General features: G+C 44.3%; 1 protein-coding gene across 5 annotated transcripts in view; it reads left to right on the top strand.

Annotated features, from left to right (window-relative positions):
* Positions 1-23,227, top strand: part of ARMC8 (armadillo repeat containing 8) — a 138,223-nt gene that overhangs the window by 73,108 nt on the left and 41,888 nt on the right. For all 5 annotated transcript variants that reach the window (XM_075004059.1, XM_075004058.1, XM_075004057.1 and 2 more), the window contains 3 exons: positions 13,647-13,722; positions 13,817-13,907; positions 19,975-20,035. In XM_075004059.1, the coding sequence (XP_074860160.1) occupies positions 13,647-13,722; positions 13,817-13,907; positions 19,975-20,035 (228 nt within the window). The remainder of the gene's footprint in view (positions 1-13,646; positions 13,723-13,816; positions 13,908-19,974; positions 20,036-23,227) is intronic.

Raw genomic sequence — 23,227 nt, 5'->3', positions numbered from 1 at the left:
ATGGAGGAACCAGCAATTTCGACATTGCGGGACGCGGATCGTCTACACGGTCCCTACTTCGACGTTGAACGTCGAAGTAGGGCGCTATTCCTATCTCCTCATGAGGTTAGCGACTTCGACGTCTCGCCGCCTAACGTCGAAGTTAACTTCGAAATAGCGCCCGATGCGTGTAGACGCGACGGGCGCTATTTCGAAGTTGGTGCCGCTACTTCGAAGTAGCGTGCACGTGTAGACGCAGCCAGAATGAAGTACCACACTAATACCACACCTCTTGAAAAAGACCCTAAGCATCTAAAGACCTACTGGGAAGGACATCTGTATTCTTGCCGTTCTTACAGATTACAATCTGCAACTGTCAGGTGCTAATAGCATTGTACAACCAAGTCAGTTACACCAGCCAGAACTCTTTTGTGGCCCACTGACTGAGGACAGGAAATAATTTCAGGCAACATTGTGGAGGGCTAACTACTTGCCAGGACAGCCCTGTGCCTCCCTGACTGCCACTGATACTGTCTTCCTTTTAATCACTATAGTGGTAATGATGATAAGAGCTTCCTGGCTGCAACTTTCCACATTCCCAAAAGTAATCCAGAATAACATAGAGAACCTTCCTTTTTACGGGTTGAAGTTCACAGATACCATGGATGAATATGTGTGAACATTAAAGGACTCTGGAGCTACTTGTGTGCTCTTGGCATCGACACACCTGTCTGCAAGAAGCTCATCAAGTCCCAAGTGGCCCTGAGGCCCACTCTGCTCAGTTCCTTACCTCTCAAAGATTGTATGAATCTCACCAAAATTCAGAGGTGCCAGATAAAGAAGCTTTCCACTTTGAAGCCTCCTGTCTTGCAACAGTCCACCGCCAAGCACCAATTTTTCATGGTTTGGTTGTACACTCAAATTTCCATCCTCATCAGCTGCATCAATTTACATGCACCTCGGAGTCAATCACCATGGACAATTGAGAATAGGACATCATCTCCACAGGGTACATCATCCAATTTACTGCACTTCATCAGCAAACCCCTTCCACGTCCCTCTCCACAAGAGCTTGGTTTGTCAAGAAATAGGCACTCTCTTATGTTTGAAAGCCATAGAATCAGTCTTCATACAGCACAAAGGGAAGGGTTTTATTCAAGATATCTTCTGGTACCAAAAATAGTGGCTGTTTGGAGACTCTGCTCAGTACTTGTGAAGACCCTGAAATTCAAAACTGAGATATTTGCAGCAATAACAATTTCACTAGAGCAAGGGGACTGGTTCTTAATCCACATCCTTTAAGATGCGTGTTTCCATATAGCTATCCATGGCTGCCACAAATGAGTCCTACATTTCATCATCTGCCATAACCAATTTCAATACTGAGTGCTCCCTTTTGGTCTGTTGTCTGTCCCAAGGACCTTCTCAGAAAGCTGTGCTGGCGGTAACAGAGCAGCTCTACAAGAAAAGTATCTTAATATACTCATAGCTTATACTTGTATCTTAATATACTTATAATATACTTAAAGTATCTTAATATATCTTATAACCCCAATTATACTTACAATATGATGGGGGCTAATTTAGCTATAACTAATCAGGAAAGAGATCTTGCAGTTATTGTGGATACTTCCTTGAGAACATCCGCACACTGTGCAGAGGCAGTTAAAAAGGCAAATAGGATGTTAGGTATTATTAAAAAAGGGATAGAAAATAAAACAGAGTGTCTTATTGCCCCTATATAAATCTGTGGTACACCCACATCTTGAATACTGTGTAAAGATGTGGTCTCCTCACCTGAAAGAAGATATCCTGGAACTGGAAAAGGTTCAGAAAAGGGCAACTAAAATGATTAGGAGCTTGGAACAGGTCCCGTATGAGGAGAGGCTAAGAAGATTGGGACTTTTCAGTTTAGAAAAGAAGAGACTGAGGGGGGACATGATAGAGGTATATAAAATTATGACAGGTGTGGAGAGGGTGAATAAGGAGAAGTTATTTACTTGTGGCCATAATACAAGAGCTAGAGGACACATGAAATTAATGGGTAGCAGATGTAAAACTAATTAAAAAAAAAAGTTCTTCTTCACTCAGCACATAGTTAACCTGTGGAACTCCTTGCCAGAGGAAACTGTGAAGGCTAGGACTATAACAGAATTTAAGAAAGAGCTAGATAAATTCATGGAGGTTAGGTACATAAAAGGCTATTAGCTAAGGGTAGGAATGGTGTCCCTGGCCTCTGATTGTCAGAGGCTGGAGATGGATAGCAGGAGACAAATCACTTGGTCATTGTCTTCAATCCACCCCCTCTGGGGCACCTGGCACTGGCCACTGTCAGCAGACGGGCTACTGGGCTGGGTGGACCTTTGGTCTGACCCAATATGGCCGTGCTTATGTTCTTAATATTCCCTCATATGGGTGACTGCCTGCTGAAGAGCAGCTCCCTGGACTGGTGTCTTGAGCAACCTCCAATGCATAGGTCTCTTCCTTGGATTGGACATCCAGTTGAACATCCAGAAATCCATTTTGACTCCGGTCCAAGGCTTAGAATTTGTAAGGGCATAACTTGATTCAGGAACAGCAAGAGCCTGTCTTCTGCAAAGATTGGTGGCCCTTTCGAACATAGCCACCATAATTCAGCCTCTAAAAGGCAGATAAGAACTGTCTTCTGCTGCTGAGGCACATAGCAGCCACCAAATTTGTTACAGAATATGTGAGGCTTCCAAAGTGGTGCCTTCAAGCACGGCTCAATAGTTTAGTCTCTCGACAGCTGAACTGTGTTGCTTTCCATTCCTGCCCCCATACAACAGTGCTTCAGCTGGTGGAAAGACTAATGGGACATGTGCACAGAAATTCCATTTGTGTCCCTCCCCAACAGTTGTCACAATGGACACCTCTAAACTAGTTTGAGGAAATTACTGAGACATTCATGTGACCCAGAGCAAGTGGATGTCGGAAGAAGTCATGTTACACAAAAATTTCCTTGAATTCAGAGTGGTCAGATATGCCTGAATCTGGTTCCCATCACTGATGAAAGGCAAGCACGTAAGGATCACATCGGACAATATACCATACATGTTTACGTCAGTCACGAAAGGGGAGAAGTGAGATTCTCTCTCTCTCTCTCTCTCTCTCTCTCTCTCTCTCTCTCTCTCTCTCTCTGTACCAGGGCTGTCATGTTTTGGAACTGATGCCTAGGCAAGAAGATTGCTGTCCCAGTGCTTATCTCCTAGCCTATATTGGCTCAGAATGTTACCAGGGATATACTCGGCAGCTACTTGATCCAAGGAAATGGCGTAGCTGAAGTTGACGTATTTAGAGCTACTTACTGTGGTCTCTTTGCACTGTGTTGATGGAAGTTTATCACCCATCGACTTCCCTGCTGCTGCTTGTGGAGGTGGAATATACAAATGGATGGGAGAGGATTCTTCCATCTATTGTGTCTTGACCAGATCCAGTAAATGGATATTTTACTGCATCAGTTGCAGCAGTGCTGATCTACTGGCAAGTGTAAACATACTATATATGATGATATGTATACCTACAAGGGGCAAAATTGGGTTTTGTTGGGTGTCCGTGATTTTTAGTGTTGCCTAAATAGTTTTTTGTTCTATTTTTTTATGTCCTTTTAACATAGGTTAGTATTTTCTTTATAGAGTGTATTTTAAGTACTGATACCAAGTTTGTTCTTTTTTGTTTTTGATTAGTGTCCTTAACACATGTCGTCATTATTTTCTTGCAACAAAGCTTCCCTAGTGGTTCAGTTAATTATTATACACTTGCGCTGGGTGGTGTTTTGGGATGTTCACTTCACGTTGACTCTCCATTTTATAAATTAAATATTTCATCTTGTTTTTAATATTTCATTATTAGCATTAATTAAAATTGATGAAGTGATTTAATCAACATATTTCAGATAAAAGCATATCCCTTTTATTGTTTTTGTGCATATATTGATCGCCAGACAATCCTGTGGTTCTGAATTACTTGGCAACAGAACTTTCCCATTAAGTTTTGAGACTTTCACATGTAAGATCCTCAGTGTCCAGAACACATTAAAATTGCCTCTGCTTTTAAACATACCTAGATAGATCTGCATGGTACAATTATACTTCTTTTAGTACTAATAACATGAGCAGTTCTTTAAAACTGCTAGTGCATTTAATACAATTTTATCAGCAATGTGGAGCAAACTTCTCAACAAGAGTAAAAAGAGGACATTTGATAACTTTAGATTTGGTGATTAATTTCACAGCTTGAAACTCCTCTTTCCATGTTAATAAAACCATGCTTTGAGTGATTCATACATTCAAATCTCTCATGCAGGTAGAATTTGTAAAGAGTTGTTTCATCTGAACACACAAACAAGTAATTCGCTTGCTCAGAAACAGTTCCGTCAAGCCAGAAGGGGAAAAGCATTGTAGCAAACTTGTAGTGACTTCAGTGCTTCACTTTGGAATGCTATTCTAGACAACGGTTTGATGGGGCTTTAACGAACCATGAACGTTTCTTCCATAGAGACTTTTGCCTTTCCTTTTCCCTAAGTCCTTTTTATTTGGCATTATTAAGGGGAATTTTTTCAAACCGAAGAGTCCTAGAAGTCATCCAGAAAGGATATCCTATGCTAAGCTGCTTCCTGTAAACACCCCCCCTCCTGCAGTCCATTTCAGGCAGCCTTCTCATTAGAAAATGCAGTGTGTCGTCTTTAATTTGGAAACAAAAATTCTTCTTCGAGTGGTCCCCGTGGGTGCTCCACAATAGGTGTCGGGCTCGCCCGGTGCCACAGATCGGAATTCTTCCAGCAGTTTCTCCTGGATCGTGCATGCGCCGGCGCGCCACTCCCCGCGCACCCCCGGCCACGTGCGCGATCCGGTCCCTGCCAGTTCCTTCTCAGCCGCCATCGGCTGCAGACGGAATCCACTCAGGCTAAGGCCAGAGTCAGCTAAGATAGCTGTTTTTCGTGTAATTTGTTGTTTTTGTCACTTGAAAAGAAAACAAGGACAAAGAATATCAGCAAAAAAAAAAAAAAGAGAGAGGAGCGAAGGAGAGAGGAGCGGACGAGAAGGCCACTTAGGCCACCCGCTGCCCCACAGGCTGGTGATCGCTATTTGGGGCGAAAAGGCACTGATTACGTGCTAAGTACCCTATTAACAGTAAAGGACTCACCACGATGGCCGCCTCCAGGTTTTAAAAGGTGTGAGTCATGCTGCGAAGCTATGCTGGCCTCCGATGGGCATAGTGAATGCATCTGCTGCTTGGGGGAATCACACGTTACCCAGAAGTGTTCTCACTGTGCTAAGCTCACAGCCAGGGCCAGGAAAGACAGAGAGATGAGGCTTAAAATGCTCTTGTTTGATAAGGCTCTCCAGCCAGAGTTGCCGGAGAAGCCTCACCCTAAAGGGCCCTCTGGGTTGCATAAGAGGAAGGCAGCCTCTCTGACCCCCTCGGTGCAGAAAAGGAGGAAACTCTCCCCGGCTCGATCCTTGCCGGTGAGTTCAGCGAGCAGGACGAGCAGCGCCCAGAGCCCCCAGGCGCGAGCTCAGGGAAGTGGCGGCGCACGTGGCAGAGGCTGAGCCTCCGATTACACAACAGCTGGCACGCAGGGCGCCAAGAGCGCCAGCGAGGCAAGCACCGGTATCGGCGGCACCGGCCCCCGGGGCACCAACGGCGCAGGGACACCAGGCACGGAGCCTGCAGGCGCTGGAGGAAACTACCCACGCGGCACCACAGCTGAGCGCGGCGCTGACAGCAGGGCCGAGATCCCTGGCATGGGAGGGCGCGGTGCTGGCCCCGCAGGGGAGGGGCAAGGCTAAAGCAAAAACTTGGCACCACAGCCTATCTCCGGACAGGGCTGCGCTGCTTTTAGCACCAAGCCCTGCCCCCGTGATACACGCCGCACCGAAGGCCTGTGACTCCACCGGCTTATCCAGAACCTCCCTCTCCATTCCTCCAACCAATCTCACCATGGCTTGGGCCACCTTCACCATTTCTGGGAATGGATCCCCTGGAGTACTATCACAAGCCAGTTTCGCCTCTATCTGTGTCGTCGCGGAGGTCTCGCTCTCCCAGACATCGGGGGTGTACACTCCATGCGTGGTCCAGGTCTCCATCCCCAGGCCCTTGCGCATGTTGCTATGGTCGTCCTCATCATGCTGAACACAGACACCGCAGGCCTACATCCAGGGCAGGTCCCCCGCTGCTGCTCAATACCCCCGTGTACACACTCGATCTGGGACGGAAACACAGTTGTTTCAAGGGGAGTTAGTTTTAGAACCCCGGGACTTTCCTTCACAATCCTCCAGGGAGCAAGTGTATCATCGACCACAGGAGCCTGAGAGTTTGAGGGAGGTTTACCCCAGTGGTTCCTCCTCATCCTCCCCAGATGGGGCCATGGTCCCCGGGGATGTCTCTCTTCTCTCCCCCCCCCCCCCCCCGGATGACCTTAAACAATTTCAAGAACTATTCAAAAGAGTGGCTTTCGCGCAAGAGATTCAAACGGCAGAGGTGCAGGAGAAACATCACAAACTCCTGAAAAATTTGAGACCCCCGGCTTCATCCAAAATTGCTATTCCGCTGGACGAAGCCATTATGGAGTCAGCCACTACCATATGGCAGACTCCGGCCTCTATCCCACCTATGAACAAGAGAGAGGATAAGAAGTATTTCGTCCCGGCAAAGAGCATGGAGTTCCTTTTTAGTTACCCACAACTGAATTCTTTGGTGGTCGAATCGTCCCAGCAGAGGTTGAAGGCCTCTCAGTACAAATCGGGGGGATCGGACAAAGATGCTAAGAAGCTAGAGCTGTTTGGTAGGAAGGTATATTCCTCCTCTACCCTGCTATTGAGAATGGCAAATTACGCGGCACACCTAGCAAACCACAACTTTGATAATTACTCCAGGCTTACTCCCCTCATGGATTCACTCCCGGAAGACAAGAAGCCAGTGTTAAAGGCGATCGTTCAAGAGGGCTACGCAGCACTGCGGACGGGAGTACAGATTGCCCTGGACGTGGTGGACACGGCAGCACGTTCAGCAGCTACAGCAGTGGTCATGCGTAGAGAATCCTGGCTCCAGACATCTGGTATCGCCAGAGACCTGCAGGCGAAGATCGTGGATCTTCCCTTTGATACACAAAAGCTGCTTGCAGACTCCACCGACTCGGTCTTCCATTCCAGTAAGGACTTGAGAGCCACACTTAGAACCTTGGGCATTTATACTCCCCCATACAGGAAGAAAAAATTTTACCCTCAGCAAAGACACTACGCTTAATCAACCACAGTGTGCTCAATATCAACGAGGCTACGACTAGGGGCGCCATCAACAGCAGCAGCAGTACAGAACTCCCAGGCGACGTTCTCAACAAAGCCGTACGCCTTTGGGGTAGGCCCAAAGGCAACAAGTTTGACAGGTATGTCGGGGGCTACACTATCAATACCATCACTCAGCGCCACTCATCTCATGTTCCATCATCGCCTCAGACCGTTCCACTCCCAATGGCAAAAGATCACCACAGACAAATGGGTGCTGGAGATCATAGCCACGGGTTACACAATCCCCTTCCAGTCACTCCCACCGACGAAGCCTCTTGCCAGGCCTCACCTCAGAGACGCTGCCCACGAGGCGAGGCTCAAGCAGGAGGTGGATCACCTTATGTTCATAGGGGGCGGTGGAAACAGTGCTGGAAAAATTCCAGGGGAAAGGTTTTATTCACGCTACTTCCTACCAGAGAAGAAAACAGGAGACTGGAGGCCCATCTTAGATCTTCGGGACCTCAACCGTTACTTGCGCAAGCAACGTTTTCGGATGATCACAGTTGCCTCTGTACTCACGGCACTGGATGATGGAGACTGGTTTGGAGCCCTTGACTTACAAGATGCTTACTTTCATATAACTATCCACCCAGCACACAGACGCTTCCTCCGCTTCACGGTCAGCAAGGAGCACTTCCAGTACAGGGTTCTTCCGTTTTGGCCTTTCTTCACCTCCCAGAGTCTTTACCAAAACCCTGGCAGTGGTATCAGCCTACCTGCACAGACAGGGGGTGTTTATTTTCCCATATCTGGACGACTGCCTGCTGAAGGAGGCCTCGAAGGCAGAGGTCTTACGCATGATGTGCGTCACAGCGGACACGTTTTCTTCGCTAGGCCTAGTTATCAACCTCGCAAAGTCAAAGACTGAACCAACACAAGATATAGAGTTCATAGGGGCACGCATAAACTCTTTTACAGCAAGAGTATACCTGCTCGATGCCCGCTTCCGCGCCATCAGTGCGCTGGTGCAGGTCATCACATACAGCCCCATGGTGCCGGTCTTAACGTGCCTACAGCTGTTGGGCCACATGGAGGCAGCGACGTTTGTGGTACAGAATGCCAGGTTACACATGCGAAGCCTGCAGCATTGGCTGGCGAGCGTTTACAAACCGGAATCCCATACTGTCCACAGGGTGGTGTCGCCCATGACAGAGGTGCGCAGATCCCTGGCGTGGTGGGAAAATCCCAAGAACCTGCTAGTGGGGGTGCCCTTTCACCAACCACAAATTTCTATTTTTCTTACTACCGACGCCTCCCGCATAGGATGAGGAGCACACATCGACAACAAGGTGACGCAAAGGCTATGGTCCCCTGCGGAACACACACTGCACATAAACATACTGGAGCTCAGAGCAGTGTTCAATGCCCGCAAACATTTTCGAGATTGCCTGCACGGCAAAGTAGTCGGGATCAATACCGACAATACCTCCACTATGTTTTACATCAATCGACAAGGAGGAGCACGATCCCGTGCTCTATGTGTGGAAGCAGTCCGATTGTGGAACTGGTGCATCGCCAACAACATAACGTTGAAAGCCTTGTACTTGCCGGCTGCTCACAACGCGAAAGCAGATCAGCTGAGCAGGCGCTTCGCACTCATGCACGAATGGCAGATCCGCTACGATCTGCTACGGCGCATTTTTCGTACATGGGGGTTTCCTCAGATCGATCTGTTTGCCACCCAGTACAACAAGATGTGTCCCAAATACTGCTCCAGGGCAGGAGTGGGACGGGGGTCCCTGGGGGACGCATTCGTGATTTCATGGAGGGGCCCTCTACTTTACGCATTTACCCCCACAGTGCTTATCTGCAAGTTTCTGCAGAAAGCCAGAAGGGACAGAGCTCGCATGATACTCATAGTCCCGACTTGGGATCGGCAGCAATGGTTTCCCTTGCTTCTGTGCATGTTGGACTGCCCACCACTTCCTCTACCAGTGGCGCCGGACTTACTCATGCAGGCTCAGGGGTCCATAGTGCACCCGCACCCTCAGGGTCTGCGTCTGCAAACATGGTTAATCCATGGCTCAGCTCCTTAGAGAGCTTGTGTACAGAGGGAGTACAACAAGTCCTGGAATGTAGCCGAAGGACCTCCACCAGGAGGACTTACAAGCAGAAATGGACTCGATTTACGGCCTGGTGTTCCGCCAAGCAGTTAGCTCCCCTTGACGTGCCTATACCTGTAATACTAGAATACTTATTGGACCTCAAAAGAGGCGGGCTTTCTCTATCCTCACTAAAGGTCCACCTCGCTGCTATATCAGCCTTTCGGCATACAGAGGAAGGGCCCACTGTATTCGCCCATCCTATTGTCACAAGGTTCTTGAAGGGGCTGGTAAACCTGTACCCCCCTCAGAAACCACTTCCGCCGTCGTCGAATTTGGACTTGGTGCTCAGCACGCTATTGGGTCCACCTTTCGAACCATTAGCCACAGTTCCCCTCCGTCTCCGTACGATAAAAACAACCTTTCTCCTTGCGATTACGTCAGCCCGCAGGGTGAGCGAGCTCGCAGCAGTGATGGCAACGCCGTCCTGCACAGTATTCTCAAAGGAGGTGGTAACCTTAAGGTTGCACCACAGCCTTTGTTCCAAAAGTTTCTTCAGAGTTCCATCTTAACGAACCAATAGTCTTACCCTCGTTTTACCCGAAGCCTCACAGCTCCAGCAAGGAGGCACGCCTGCATCTCCTGGATGCGAGGAGGGCATTGGCCTTCTACATAGACAGAACTAAGTCCTTCCGGAAAACGGACAGGCTTCTAGTCTCTCTTGCTCCCAGGTCAAAAGGAGAAGGTCTCTCTTCACAGAGAATCTCAAAGCACATTGTATCCTGTATAAAAATGTGCTACGAGCTTCGAAAGACTCCTTTGCTGGCCCCGCCTAGGGCTCACTCCACAGGGCGGTGGCAGCGTCAACAGCCTTCTTCAAGGGCATTGCGTTAAAAGACATCTGTAGAGAGGCGACCTGGTCATCCTACGACACCTTCGCCAAGCATTATGCCCTACATCGGGTATTCGAAGAGGATACCCGTCTGTCGACAGCAGTCCTCTCGGGGGCAAGCTGCACATGAACCGATTTGCCCACCTCCTTACTTGGGTTACTGCTGGGTAGTCACCTATTGTGGAGCACCCACGGGGACCACTCGAAGAAGAAAGAAGTTACTTACCTGTAGTAACGATGGTTCTTCGAGATGTGTGCCCGTGGGTGCTCCACCACCCGCCCATCCTCCCCACTTCGGATCTCTGTCTGGTGTTTTTCAGGAGCATTCGAGGCAATTGGTCAAGGAACTGGCGGGGACCGGATCGCGCACATGGCCGGGGGTGCGCGGAGAGTGGCGTGCGCCGGCACATGCGCAATCCAGGAGAAACTGCTGGAAGAATTCCGATCTGCGGCGCCAGGCGAGCCTGACACCTATTGTGGAGCACCCACGGGGACATATCTCGAAGAACCATCGTTACTACAGGTGAGTAACTTCTCTTTTCTTCAGTAGCTTCTGGATAAGGGGCTCTCTTCCCATTTTATCCTCTTTACCAGGAAAAAAGAGTGCTTTTCGAATCATTGATGTAAGAAAGTAGAATAATTATATCGAACAATTCAGATCCCATATGGAGGGTGCAAGTCATTAGGATTTGTTTGGGGCCATCAACCTAAAAGGAGCTTAATTTCTTGTTTCACTCAGACTGCCTATGTATGCAGTGCCATTGTAGTCATGTTAGTCCCAGGGTATTGGAGATACAAGATGAGTGAAGTAATATCTTTTACTGCACCGCGAAAGCTAGTACTTTACAAACCTTATCTGTCTATGCTGCAGTCTCCATTACTTGGACTTGGTTCTCCTCTTCAATCTATTGGCAACCCCAGGAATCAGGGATTCGTATCTGTCCTTACATCAACCTTGTGACACCGTAATGAAAATTTTACGGCTCTGACGCAAAAATCTATTTGCTTATCTTCTACCATACCCTGATAAGGAAAAAAACAAACGATGTGTGTGTGTTAAAATACAATTTTAAATCTCTCTGTTAATGTGTGGCTTTGCAAGGCTGCCTTAGAACTTAGCAAAAGAGCTCTTTCCGAAAAGGGTACAGGGTAAGTCAAACAATGTGTAGAAATGTTTTGAGTTCCTTGATGTTGCTCCTAAGCCCAAGAAAATCAATATTCATTCTCATTTAGGCTGGGTCTACACTTATCTTGAATGTTGACAGGTGCTACACAATTTTAGGTACACCAGTTGTGTGCCACAAATCGATTTTGCAGCTGTCAATATTCGTCCCTGTCCTCGCTGAAGAACACCAACAGGAGCACTCCTCCTGTTGGCATTCTTTCATCCTTGTGATTCTCAAGGAGTTCCGGGGTCGACACTGACCCTGGAACGTGCCCTTTTGTGTACACATGGAACAGCACTCTAGTAGATTAAACCAAAGCGTTCAATCTTCCGTGGCAAGTGTAGGCCCAGCCTTAGTTCCTTGAGTTCACAAGGAGCCATTGAGGGGGGCTCCTTTTGGCAACAAATTATTTATTGCTAACTGAGTCCTACAGGTTGGGAAGTCAGTAGACCTGTGTGAAAGGGCAAAAATAACTGGATCGGCATTTTCCTTATTTCAAGGACAAATTGGTGTGTGTCTTTCTTCTTATTGTCCTCCATGGTTTTGATACTCTGTCTAGTCCTGGGTCTCTGTCACTCCTCTAAATTGTATTTTCAGTGTTCTGTTTGATTCGCCACTCGCAACTTCAGTTCTCTCCAAAGGTTCTGTCTTTTCTTTCTCTGCATCACAAAATCTTATAAATGACATAAATCTAACGCAACTCCAGGCCCAGATCTTTAAGTCTAAACCCAGCTTTAGACCTCTTTATTGTCTCCTCTTTAAATTCCTTATGGACAAAACTGAGTTCTTGATCTTCCCCTCTGCACCTCGCCGATATCTTCTTCCCCAAGTTGAGAGGCCAAGATTGACTGAATAGAGCCATAGAATACTAGAGCTGCAGCGGACCTCGAGAGGTTATCAAGTCCAGCCCCCCTCCTCATCAAGATCATCTCTGACAGATGCCTATCCAGCCTGCTCTTAAATATCTTTAGTGATGGAGATTCCACAACCTCCTAGGCAGTTTATTCCAGTGATTAACCACCTTGACAAGAAGTTATTCCTAATATCCAACCTAACCTCCCTTGCTGCAATTTAAACCCATTGCTTATTGTTCTAGCATCTGAGGTTAAAGAGTAACTTTTCTCCCTAATCCTTGTAACACCTTTTTAGGTACTTGAAACCTGCCATCAAGTCCCCTCTCAGTCTTTCTAGGCTAAACAAAGTTAATTCTTTCAGTTTTCCTTCACAGGTCATGTTTTCCAGCTCTTGAATCATTTTCATGCTCTTCTCTGGACCTTCTCCAATTTCTCCACATCTTCCTTGAAATTGAAATGTGGTGCCCAGAACTGGACGCAATACTCCAATTTAGGCCTAATCAGCAAAAAGTAGAGCAGAAGAATGACCTCTTGTGTCTCTTTCACAGCACTCCTGTTACTGTATCCCAAAATGTTTGCTTTTTTTTTCCAACAGTGTCACACTGTTGATTCATATTTAGCTTGTGACCCACTCTGGCCCCTCAGTCCCTTTCTGCAGTACTCCTTCCTAGACAGTCATTTCCCATTTTGTACGTGTGAAATAACAGCAGTTCTTTTGGTGTACTAAAAAGATTCTTACATCGTGTAGTATGTTTTTAGGTGGACAAGCAAAAGTATATGTTAAATGACATGCAAACTTGCCCAGTATACACATGCACAATATTGTGTTTAATATTGTATAATAGAAATGGCAATGGTGCAGTTAACTGTCAAGATGTATGATCACAGCACATAAAATAGCTTCAGTTAATTTTAGTAGTGTAGATAAAGTCGATTTTTAGCTATATGCTGCTCTCAAAAACCACAGTGGGATTTAGGAGCACAGTTCCTATTAACATTCAGTCACATTTGTGCTCCAAACTCCTTTGGGTGCTTCTGAAGGTCTTCCACAAAGTATGAAGAGTATCATTATGTCTGTCATCCGTGCTGCAGGCAACAAGTCTTGCTGAGGTTTGTGCAGGTTTGACCAACTGCCTCTGTGCTTCCTTTTCTCACCCATCCGTAATCACTTGCACCTGGATGTCTCAAATGTGCAAAATGCAACATACAGTGATAATATATATATTGCAGAAGACTCAAGCTGTGTCCCCAGACAACTCTACCTGCCTCTCAGCTACATCTACATTTCTTCATCAGGGTGCATTTCCAAAAGCCTAGCTAGCTTAAAAGAGTGTAACACAGTGTGAGTTATTTTGGGTTAATATTTGTGAAATATAAAGAATTGTAAATCCTATGTTTTTGTACAGGTTCGAATGCAAGCATTGAAATGCTTCTCAGTTCTAGCCTTTGAAAACCCCCAGGTATCAATGACTCTTGTAAATGGTAAGCTGAAAGCTTCAGTGACTGCTGTGTTGATCATTTTACAAATTAACTCAATTTGAATTATTTTCTGAATCCTCTTTTTCATTGTTTGCAGTTTTGGTTGATGGAGAATTATTACCACAGATTTTTGTGAAGATGTTACAAAGGGACAAGCCTATTGAAATGCAGCTCACATCAGCCAAATGGTAATCCTCAACAGGAGCTAGAGGGAGAGGGACTGCACTGTAACTAATGCTTGAAATTGCAACTCTTATGTATCTTTTTGTTATAAAATCCTAAGTGACAGAATTGGGGGAAATGTTAGTCTATAGTTCATCTCCCCACACGTATGCAAGGGAAACTCCTATACTCCTTTAAAGTGCTGTTATTAAATCGTAATCAGTATTTATGTAATGTCTGTATCCTGGCCAGAGTGCCACATTGTATTTTGGGGGAAAATATCAGAATCTAGAGTTGTGGAATTGTGGACTCAGTGGAGGTCTTTGAGATGCTGCTAGATTTCTCAAAACTAGTTTCAGGGTCTGCGTGTTTGTTAATCTCCATAAGTACAAGGATTATAAACCTATTTCTTTTTTCAAAAAAAACCTTGATGTCTGCGGAGTATAAGTTCTGTGTCAAAAATTGAATTTTGTTGTGGAATGATGTAATCTATGGAGCCTTGCCCATAGCCATCTTAAGTAATTTTTTCCCTCCTGTTATAGTACCTTTTTCTGGAATGGTAGTTATTCTGGGGTTCCTCAATCGTTTCTCCAGTATTGCGGATGAACAGCAATCAGGAATTAGATGTATTTGTTCAGAATTGTAACAGTTTTGGCCACTTATTTTAGTATTTTGCCTTCATTAAAGGCAATTGAGAGAGGAAAATGGATATTCAAATGAGTTAAGCGAGCAGGCACATCTGGAAGGGAAAGGGACTCTGTCAATCATAGCATGTAAGTGCCTTGGCAGGTGGGAATGATCTGAGAACAGGGTGTATTCACTGCTAGGTTGTGAGACCTGTAGGAAGTAAATGCATGTATTTAGTGGACAAGCTGCTCTATCCCCTGCTTGCAGTAATCAAGGTGAGCAAATCTAAGGGGCAGTAGGACCCTGCCTCTCCTGACTCCCCTCTGCTTTTCCGATTTGCCCACCTTTATTACATTTTTCTGGTTTGTCAACCTTGGTAAATATCTTTGGCTCTCTGTGCCTTAAATATTGAGTCTTTCTGGTATGGCTATGGTCTGAAGAAGTGGGTCTATCCCACGAAAGCTTACCACCTCATATTATTTTGTTAGTCTTTAAAGTGCTGTTGGACTGCTTTTTTGTCTTACGAAAATTCTTATATTTCAGCAAAATCCTGATTTGTTCAGTCCTATTTCCAGAAGTTCGTTCAATAAAGGATTACCTCATTCACCTTCTCTATCCAGGACTTGAGTAATGGAGTATTGACTAGATGTTTTCCAGTATCATCATAAGAGCATGAGAGATGAATTTATGTAAAGATGGGTGGAAAGAATTTTTTGGGATAAATATATATAGTACAAATATAAAACCAATTTTAGATAATGCTACGGTGGTTGATTTATACATATTGAGACAACAGTCCTATTCAGTATAAAATACAAGGTTTTCTGTGATCTCTTTAACGGCAATGAAGGGTCCTGTGGCACCTTATAGACTAACAGAAACGTTTTGAGCATAAGCTTTCGTGAGCACAGACTCACTTCATCAGATGCTGGTCATGGAAATTTCAAAACTTTTCTGTTAGTCTATAAGGTGCCACAGGGACCCTTCATTGCTGTTACAGATCCAGACTAACACGGCTACCCCTCCGATATGTGACATATTTGACTTTCACCAGTCCCGGAGATAGATTCTTTTAAAAGATTTTTTCTTTTTAATAATGTGGTTGCTCATTATTCATATGTCTAATTTTTTTCTTAAAATCTTAGATATGTTCATCCATTCCTGAAACAAATTCTGGAAAATTCCCAAATCAACAGTTTTTAACTTCGGACACTGTAGCTTACGCAATTCTTTAGATAACATGCTTCTCTATATTACAGTGAGTTCCTGTCACTTTTCACCCAACTAAAGCAGTTTAAAACATCAGCCCACAACTAATTTGACAACATTGCTTCCATGGTTGTGTGATCAATTATGACCACCATTGTTCTATTACAGCACCAACTGAATACAGTCGGCATGCAGTCTTCTTTCTTCTCCTTGGCACGCTGTTGTTAGCAGTTGTTTCACTACATAGCTCTTGACTAGGTACTGCAGGCCAAATGTCATTCTCATGCCTACAATGCCATCTGACTCCTCAGGACTGAGCAGATGATTCGTCCTTTGCTGGACTTCCCAGCCATAATCTTGTGTTCAGTGGTAGTGGACTTTTTTTTTGCCTTGATTTTTCTTACCGCATGTGATTCTCAGGTTTGCTGAATCTCTCAATACTCTGCTGATATACCTACTGATTTAGTTTTGATGAGCTGAGGCTAATCAGAGTGGCTGATAAAAGGTCAGCAATCCAACAGTCTGAGGATAGTGAATTATTTTGATCTAACTAGGAACCTTATGTATTGGTCATTTTGATGTGGTCCACAGCTTCTTAGTTAGGGAATAAGCATTATTGCTGCACAGAAAATGCACAGAATGCTGAGAATACTTAGTGCTTTCTGTGACAGTACAATGCACCTTGGGATGTTCTCCAAGACCTGGGAAATAATAGGACTGGTTTTTGTTGTAAAACTGGCACATCTGGAAGAGTGACAGTTTTGTTGTTGTCTGTTATGGTGTGGGGCAGGGGTCAGCAACCTTTCTGAGGCGGAGTGCTGAAATTTGACCTTTTGACCTCTCTACAGTCCCACAGCTGGTGATACTTTTTAAAGTCAGTAATAGTCTTGCTTACAACAACTTGATAAATAAATTAAAATGCAGAGTTTTACAGTGTAGGTGGTGGTTTGTAGCATTAGTTGCTCTTTTGTTAATCCATAGGTGGCTAGGCTTTGCGCAAGCTCCTGGCTGCTTGCGAGAGGAGGGGTGTGGTTGAGCTCCTGCCTCGTGTGCCGATGAAAATTGGCTCTCATGGCACTCTTGGCACAAGTGCCAATGGTGACAGGCCCCTGGTATACAGGCTGTGTTTAAATCATATTGCATATAACCAGGAGCAAACTGTGCTGTGGAATGTGGCTTCATATTCAGTAAACAACCTATAGTGTAGACAAATCCATAAAGACAAAAGGTTTCTGTCAGGAAACCAGTTCCACCTAAAATGTGTACTTTTTCTACAGGATGCACCACCCAAAGCCAGGTCTCTCTAGTCCAGGAACATCTGTGGTCCAGCAGGACCATGGATAATCCAGGACCAGAGGGCCCAAGGACCAGCAGCCCTTCTGGGCTACTATAATACAAATGATGCCAGGGTTTTCCTGGATCTAAAATGGTCACTGGTTTCCCAGGTAGCACCACTGACTGGTTAAGAGTCTGCAGTTTTTATAATACTAAGTCCTCCAATGAGTATAGGCACTGGACTAAATGACTTCCTGATGTTCCTTCCAGTCCTACAATTCTATGATAATGTATCTTCTGTAGATTTTTGCCTTGGAATATCTTCCTGTACTTTTGGTTACCCAAATTACTTCTCTTTCAGGACTGATTAGGCTGACAAACACATCTCTTCTGGGTTCTGTATTGCCCGGCAGGTTTTTTCACCCAGGTATAATGGAAGGTAGTGGTGATTTTCCACACAACCTGTGTGTTTTCGCTGCACGAGAAGGTTACACCAGTTAACTGAGTGTATTTTTAAACCTATTTAGTAAAAGCAATGCCAAAGGTGCATGAACACCTATTTTGTAATAAACTAGGCTTATTTTGATTTAGTTTAATGCCTTTATACACAAACTTGCATCAGTTTAGAAAACTAGTGCAAATTCCTGTGTGAACTCTTTTATACTTTGGTTATTTCAGCTTATATTACAATTGGCTTACACTAAACCATAGTAAAATTGTCATCAAGTTTGGCAAATCGGAAGAGTCTTCTGATTTGCTAACCTTGATAACAATTTTTGGGCTTCCAAACCATACTAAGGTTGGTTTAAACAGAAACAAATATCTGTGCAGCTATTCATTCTAGTTTAGCTGGTTTAAAAAGCCTAAGTCTGCAACTCTGCCATGCAGGCAAGTCCTAACTAGATTATGAATTGCTTTAAACTAAACTGAACTACTCCTCTCTTAAATCCAAATAAATATGTCCATTCAAGAGTTTTCATTAGTTTAGGTAAAACTGGTGAAAAAATTGACTACAAATACATGTGGTACTCTGCTGCTGATTTTGTGAGTTTGATAATGTCAATCTCAGTGTAATATCTCTACTGTGGTGCTCATGTTGTACTTTATCAGATCCCATCTGCTCGCTATTTAGAGAGAATGGTAATGTGACCTCTTTGATTTAGCTTTTTATTCATTGCAGGTTTTTGATGTGGCATATCTTGTTTCTTGATGGGTGGCTTATGGGAGGATCAAGTCTATTACCTTTATGGAAGTAACTGTTTTGAATTATGTACATGTATGTAGCGCCATATCCTATGATAGTAAGTGCTTGAACATCTGACTTCCTTACCACCGTCCCTGCTTTCTCACAAGCAGTTAACATGGAAGTCAATAGCCTTTTTAACTTTAATTTTAAAGTATGAGTAATTTATTTTTGTTCTAGTTTTGGCAAATTTCTTAAAACTTATAAATGATCTTTTTAATGTAAATGAATAGCTGGCATTTCCTGAGACACCCTCCTCTCACTCTTAGTGGATATGTAGGAGAAGACACAATGGTCGTCACTGCATCTTTCTTTGGAGATACCAGCGGCTCCTTCAAAAAGCCTGTGACCACCACCTTCCTCCTGCTTAGGGAAGTGCATTGGTGTATTTTCAGATCTGGCTTTCTCTGCAGTGCTATAAAACTCGTAAATTTACCTGTTGCCTTTGAGCATTTCTGATTCTTCTGCAACAAGCCAGTAACAAACGCACCCAGTTTTCCTCAACCCTCCCGTCTTTACATGTTTCTTGTCACCCTCCATTTAGCCAGCTTAGCTACCAATCTCTTCTGTACCATTTCTCCATTGCCACAGTCTCGGGGAGTAATTTTCAAAGAGTATAGGGTGTTTAGTAACCACCACTATCTGGAAGGAGGGCACACTTTGTTCAGGCTCCATGCAGCTCAGTTGATGGCAAACTAAAATAAATAAGCCCAAATCCTTCAGCCTCTTCTCCTAGGTCATGTGCTCCAGCCCCCAAATCATTTTTGTTGTCCTCCACTGAATCTGCTCCAATGCATCCACATTGATAGCAGCCTTCAACTTCCTGAAGGGTGTCTCTAAAGAGAATTGAGAGAGGCTGTTCTCAGTAGTGACAGGTGGCAGAACAAGAGGCAATGGTCTGAAGTTACAGAGGGAGAGGTGAAGGTTGGATATGAGGAAGAACTACTTCAGCAGAAGAGGGGGTGTGAAGCACTGAAATGCTTAAGTCCCAGTTTGACAAAGTCCTGGCTGGGATGATTTAGTTAGGGTGGATTCTGCTTTAGGCAGGGGTCTGGACTAAATGACCTCCTAAGGTCCCTTCCAGCCCTAGGATTCTGTGGCATATAAAAAAAGTTAATTTGCCTGCAGCTTTTTTATTTAAAGGAGATTAACTATGAAGTGTTTTAAATGTGGAAGAGTTAGGAAATCAAAATTTGAGGCTCCATAGTAATGTGCTCTGCAATTTTATGCACCTGTGTTCTGAGCTAGGAAAGCACATAGTACATACTTATATGCACTAACGAATAGGAATGGATTTAAGTCCTATTTACTTCTTTGAAATTTAAGCATATGCTTAAGTTCTGGCTTAATGGGGATACTTTCCTGAATCATGGGAATAACCTGTTCTCCAGTAATTTTTTTACTGTGTTGTTTTTAAACATAGCTCCCAATTCTGTTCACATGGAGCTTGGTAAAATAATTCCAAACTTATAGCAATGTAGGTAAAAGCAAAACTGAACCCATCTTACCATTGCTGGTCCTGTTAGGGTTTGACAGCTAACTTTTAAAGTTACATGTGGAAAAACTGTATTATTCAAGTATTGTATGGAATAGTATCGGAGTCCATTAAAACTACATGTGTTAGAATGGCTGTTATAACAAAGTTAAGTTTCCACAGGCACACTCATTCTTTTCACAATATCTTTTGGAAGTTTTTATAAAAGCTGGTAGTGAGCTTGTTTTCTGCTGTTTCATTACAGCCTTACCTACATGTGCAGAGCAGGAGCAATCCGGACAGATGACAACTACATTGTTTTAAAGGTAAGCTGATTAGACACTATGATGAAAATTTAAGCAGAAGATAAGCCAGAGTTTCATCACCCTGTGTGTTTGTCACTATTTTATTTGTGTACATCTGTCATAAAGTTTTGCAAAAGCATTATTGATTCTTGGGGGGAGAGTTTCAAAGGCACAAAATGCAGTTCATTGTCTAACTCACTTTAAAAATTAGGTGCTTAACTCTCATTTTTGCTTTTTAAAATCTCCTTATGTAGCACTGTGCTTATTATAAGCATTTAATAGTGATGATATTTTAACGATGTTTATTCAGCTAGTTACAGTAAGTCTTAATCCAGTGGAAGAAAGTTTGACAAATATCCATTTTATATTTGTCAAGATACAGAAAGCCAACAAATAAAAGCTGCATTGCATTATTGGACTATCCGTTGGAAAGAACGTGCAAAACTACTTCATCAGGCTGCCTTCTGTGTGAAAGTGAAACGTTAATTATGTACACTCATCCCTCACTATACAAGCACAATTGATTCCCAAATTTCTGCTCGTAGGCAAAAACTCATAAGGGCAACACTAAATTCCTATAAAAATACATTTAAAAATCTCCAGTTAGTTCCAAGGGCTTGTAACTTGACATAAACCAGTTGTTTAGGTACTTTTCTGATGTATTTGAATAGTTTGGTACCAGAAATAGAATGTGGTGTATGTATGTAGAGCAGGGATTTCCAACATATGGGTCCCATTAGATTTGTTAAAGGTTGCTAGCTGGGCAGTTCCCAGCTACATGTGGCTGTTAAAGAAGCCATTTGCAGTTTCTTAATACTGCTGCCTGAGGCAGATTTCTATCAACAGCAATAACTGCTGGAGATGGCAGCTATTTCTGTCACTAGGGATAGCAAGCACCTTATGCCTAGGTGCTAAAACCTTAACACTGGAGTTAATTGCTGGGATCAGGAGGGCTGGGGGCGCCACCCAGCCTAGCAGCCCTGGTGAAGAGGCTGTGGGAGGAGGAATGTCGAAGGCTGGGGCTGTTGAGGGATGGAGGGGGTGGGGTCTAAGACTGGGGGAACTTTGGAGCTGCAGGGAGAGTCTAATGCTGGGGGCAGTGTGGGGTTGCTGGGGTGTGTGTGTGTGTGTGTGTGTAAGCCTTGGGGCAGTTTGTGGATGCTGTGGGGGGTCTAGGGCTGGAGGAGGTTTGGGGCTGTGGGGTGGGTTTAAGGCTAGAGGCAGTTTGGGACCATGGGGGGCAGTTAAAACCTGGACCAGGGTGAGGTCTGCAGGATGGGTGGGGGTTCTAATACAGTAAACCCTAGAACTACCATGGGGTTGTTCCGGCAACCACTGCATAACTCACATTTTCCTGCAAAGGGAGTGGAGCCAGGAGCCACCAGGGCTGGTCAGTTTCCTGACTTCGAAGGGCAGGAGCTGGGAACCAGAGGCAGGCTGGTTCCAATCTCCCCATGGCTGTGAGTTTCCCTGCCTTCCAGCTAGGGACACTGCTTATGTCAGTGGGGGAAGTTCATGTATATAGTGAATAAAGGTAGGTATATACGTTCCTTGTATTAGCGCATACTCATAAGTAAAGTGCTCATTAAAGGAGGGACAAGTGTATTGATTTCAGAGACCGTTCTCAACAAATGGTACTCTTAATGCTCGCTTCGGTTTATATTTTTTGGATCTGAAAAAACATCTCTGCTAAAAATAGTTTCACAGACTATTTTTCTGAAGGATCTGTGTGAATGTTTTGCGTTCATCATTGTTTCTTATATGATAGCTTGCAAGTGAAATTTTTGCGACTGTTACCCTGGTATGTTAGGTATGATTTGTATATCCAGCCTTCTGTCAGGAAGTTGCCATCAGAGAGCACCTCTTTAGGAATTACACAGCTTTCTGGTTTGTGTTAGAACCATGGCTAACACTGAAATCTGGAACGATCATGTGTTAACTAGAGCTGAGGAGATACAATGAATGCACTCACTTAGGTATTACTCACTTCCCTTATTTATGCCAGACAATGAAGAGAACCTGTGCATTTCCCTTGTTCAGTCTATCAATTGTTAGAATAGTAGTAGAATTTGATAATTAAGATCTGTCTGTCCATTGAGGCTTCTGTACTAATCGTCCCAGATGATGGCAGACAGTTCATATTTAAGAAATACGCAACCTTTGTATGTGGTTAAGCAGTGCTCATAGGATCTTTTTGGCATCTGTGACCGCCTTGCCTGTAGTACTACGAATAAGGCCTTAGAAGTCAGTCAAACCAACTTTCATCAGAATTGTCAGCAACAAAATTTGATGTGGTCAAAACACAAACACTTCAGGTCTCAGGTTTGAAGTCTTTTCATAGAAGATGTCATTGTCCTGTGTGAGGGGATACATGAGGGGGGAGATAATTGTTCTCACAAGCCTCAGAGTACTTACAGCACTCTGATGACTAAGGCAAGGAAGTATTTGTCTTCTCTGGAGTACTGTCATACCTAATTGTACTCCAGTGCTGAAGTTTCCACAAATCATCAGACTGTGCCAGAGGGGCTTTCAGCAATTGCTTTGTTCAGCTTTATCCGTCAGGCCTGTGGAAGCCTTAGAGCAAGAGTTGGTCAGGAAATGGAAAGGCATTATCAAGAGTGCTTTATGTTCTTCTGTTTTAAACAGCAGTAAGTCAGAGCATAGGAGGGAACTTCTAGAGCACAGCAGCAGGGACCACAAAGATAGTTACTGCTGAGCACACTACACAGGAGCACTGTTGATTTACAGCCCAGATTGCTGCACACTAATTTATTGTTTAGACAAGTCCAAAGTTTGTCCTTTTCTTGGAATAGATAAAATCCTGTGAGCCAAATTCTGTGCTGTAACTCTGAGGTGCACTTATACCAGCAAACTGTTTGGTGCTACATAATTTTACTTTTTCTTTATTGTTTTCAGACTTATTAGGTGCACTGTGGAGGAGCAGAGAGCAGCTCCGAAAATGGAAAAACCATTCCCTTCTGATTTTTGCTGCCTGTCACTGAGCCTAGTGGGGGCGGAGTTTGTGTGATTCTCACAGTACATAAGCAGAGAAAGTGGGGAAGAAAGATAGGTGTAATATTGAATAGAATATTGGTAGGAACGTTTTATAAAGAGGAGCTGATTTTAAAAGGGACAGAGAATATTTGTAACAGTAACAATGTTGCTGTCAGACTCTGCTGGAAAGTGAAAACTTTAGTGCTCTATGCATCTTAG

Source organism: Carettochelys insculpta, chromosome 10, assembly GCF_033958435.1.
Source record: "Carettochelys insculpta isolate YL-2023 chromosome 10, ASM3395843v1, whole genome shotgun sequence".
In the NCBI taxonomy this organism is placed as follows: Eukaryota; Metazoa; Chordata; order Testudines; family Carettochelyidae; genus Carettochelys; species Carettochelys insculpta.
The sequence above is the reverse complement of the archived record's forward strand: the minus strand, read 5'-3'. Positions and strand labels throughout refer to the sequence as shown.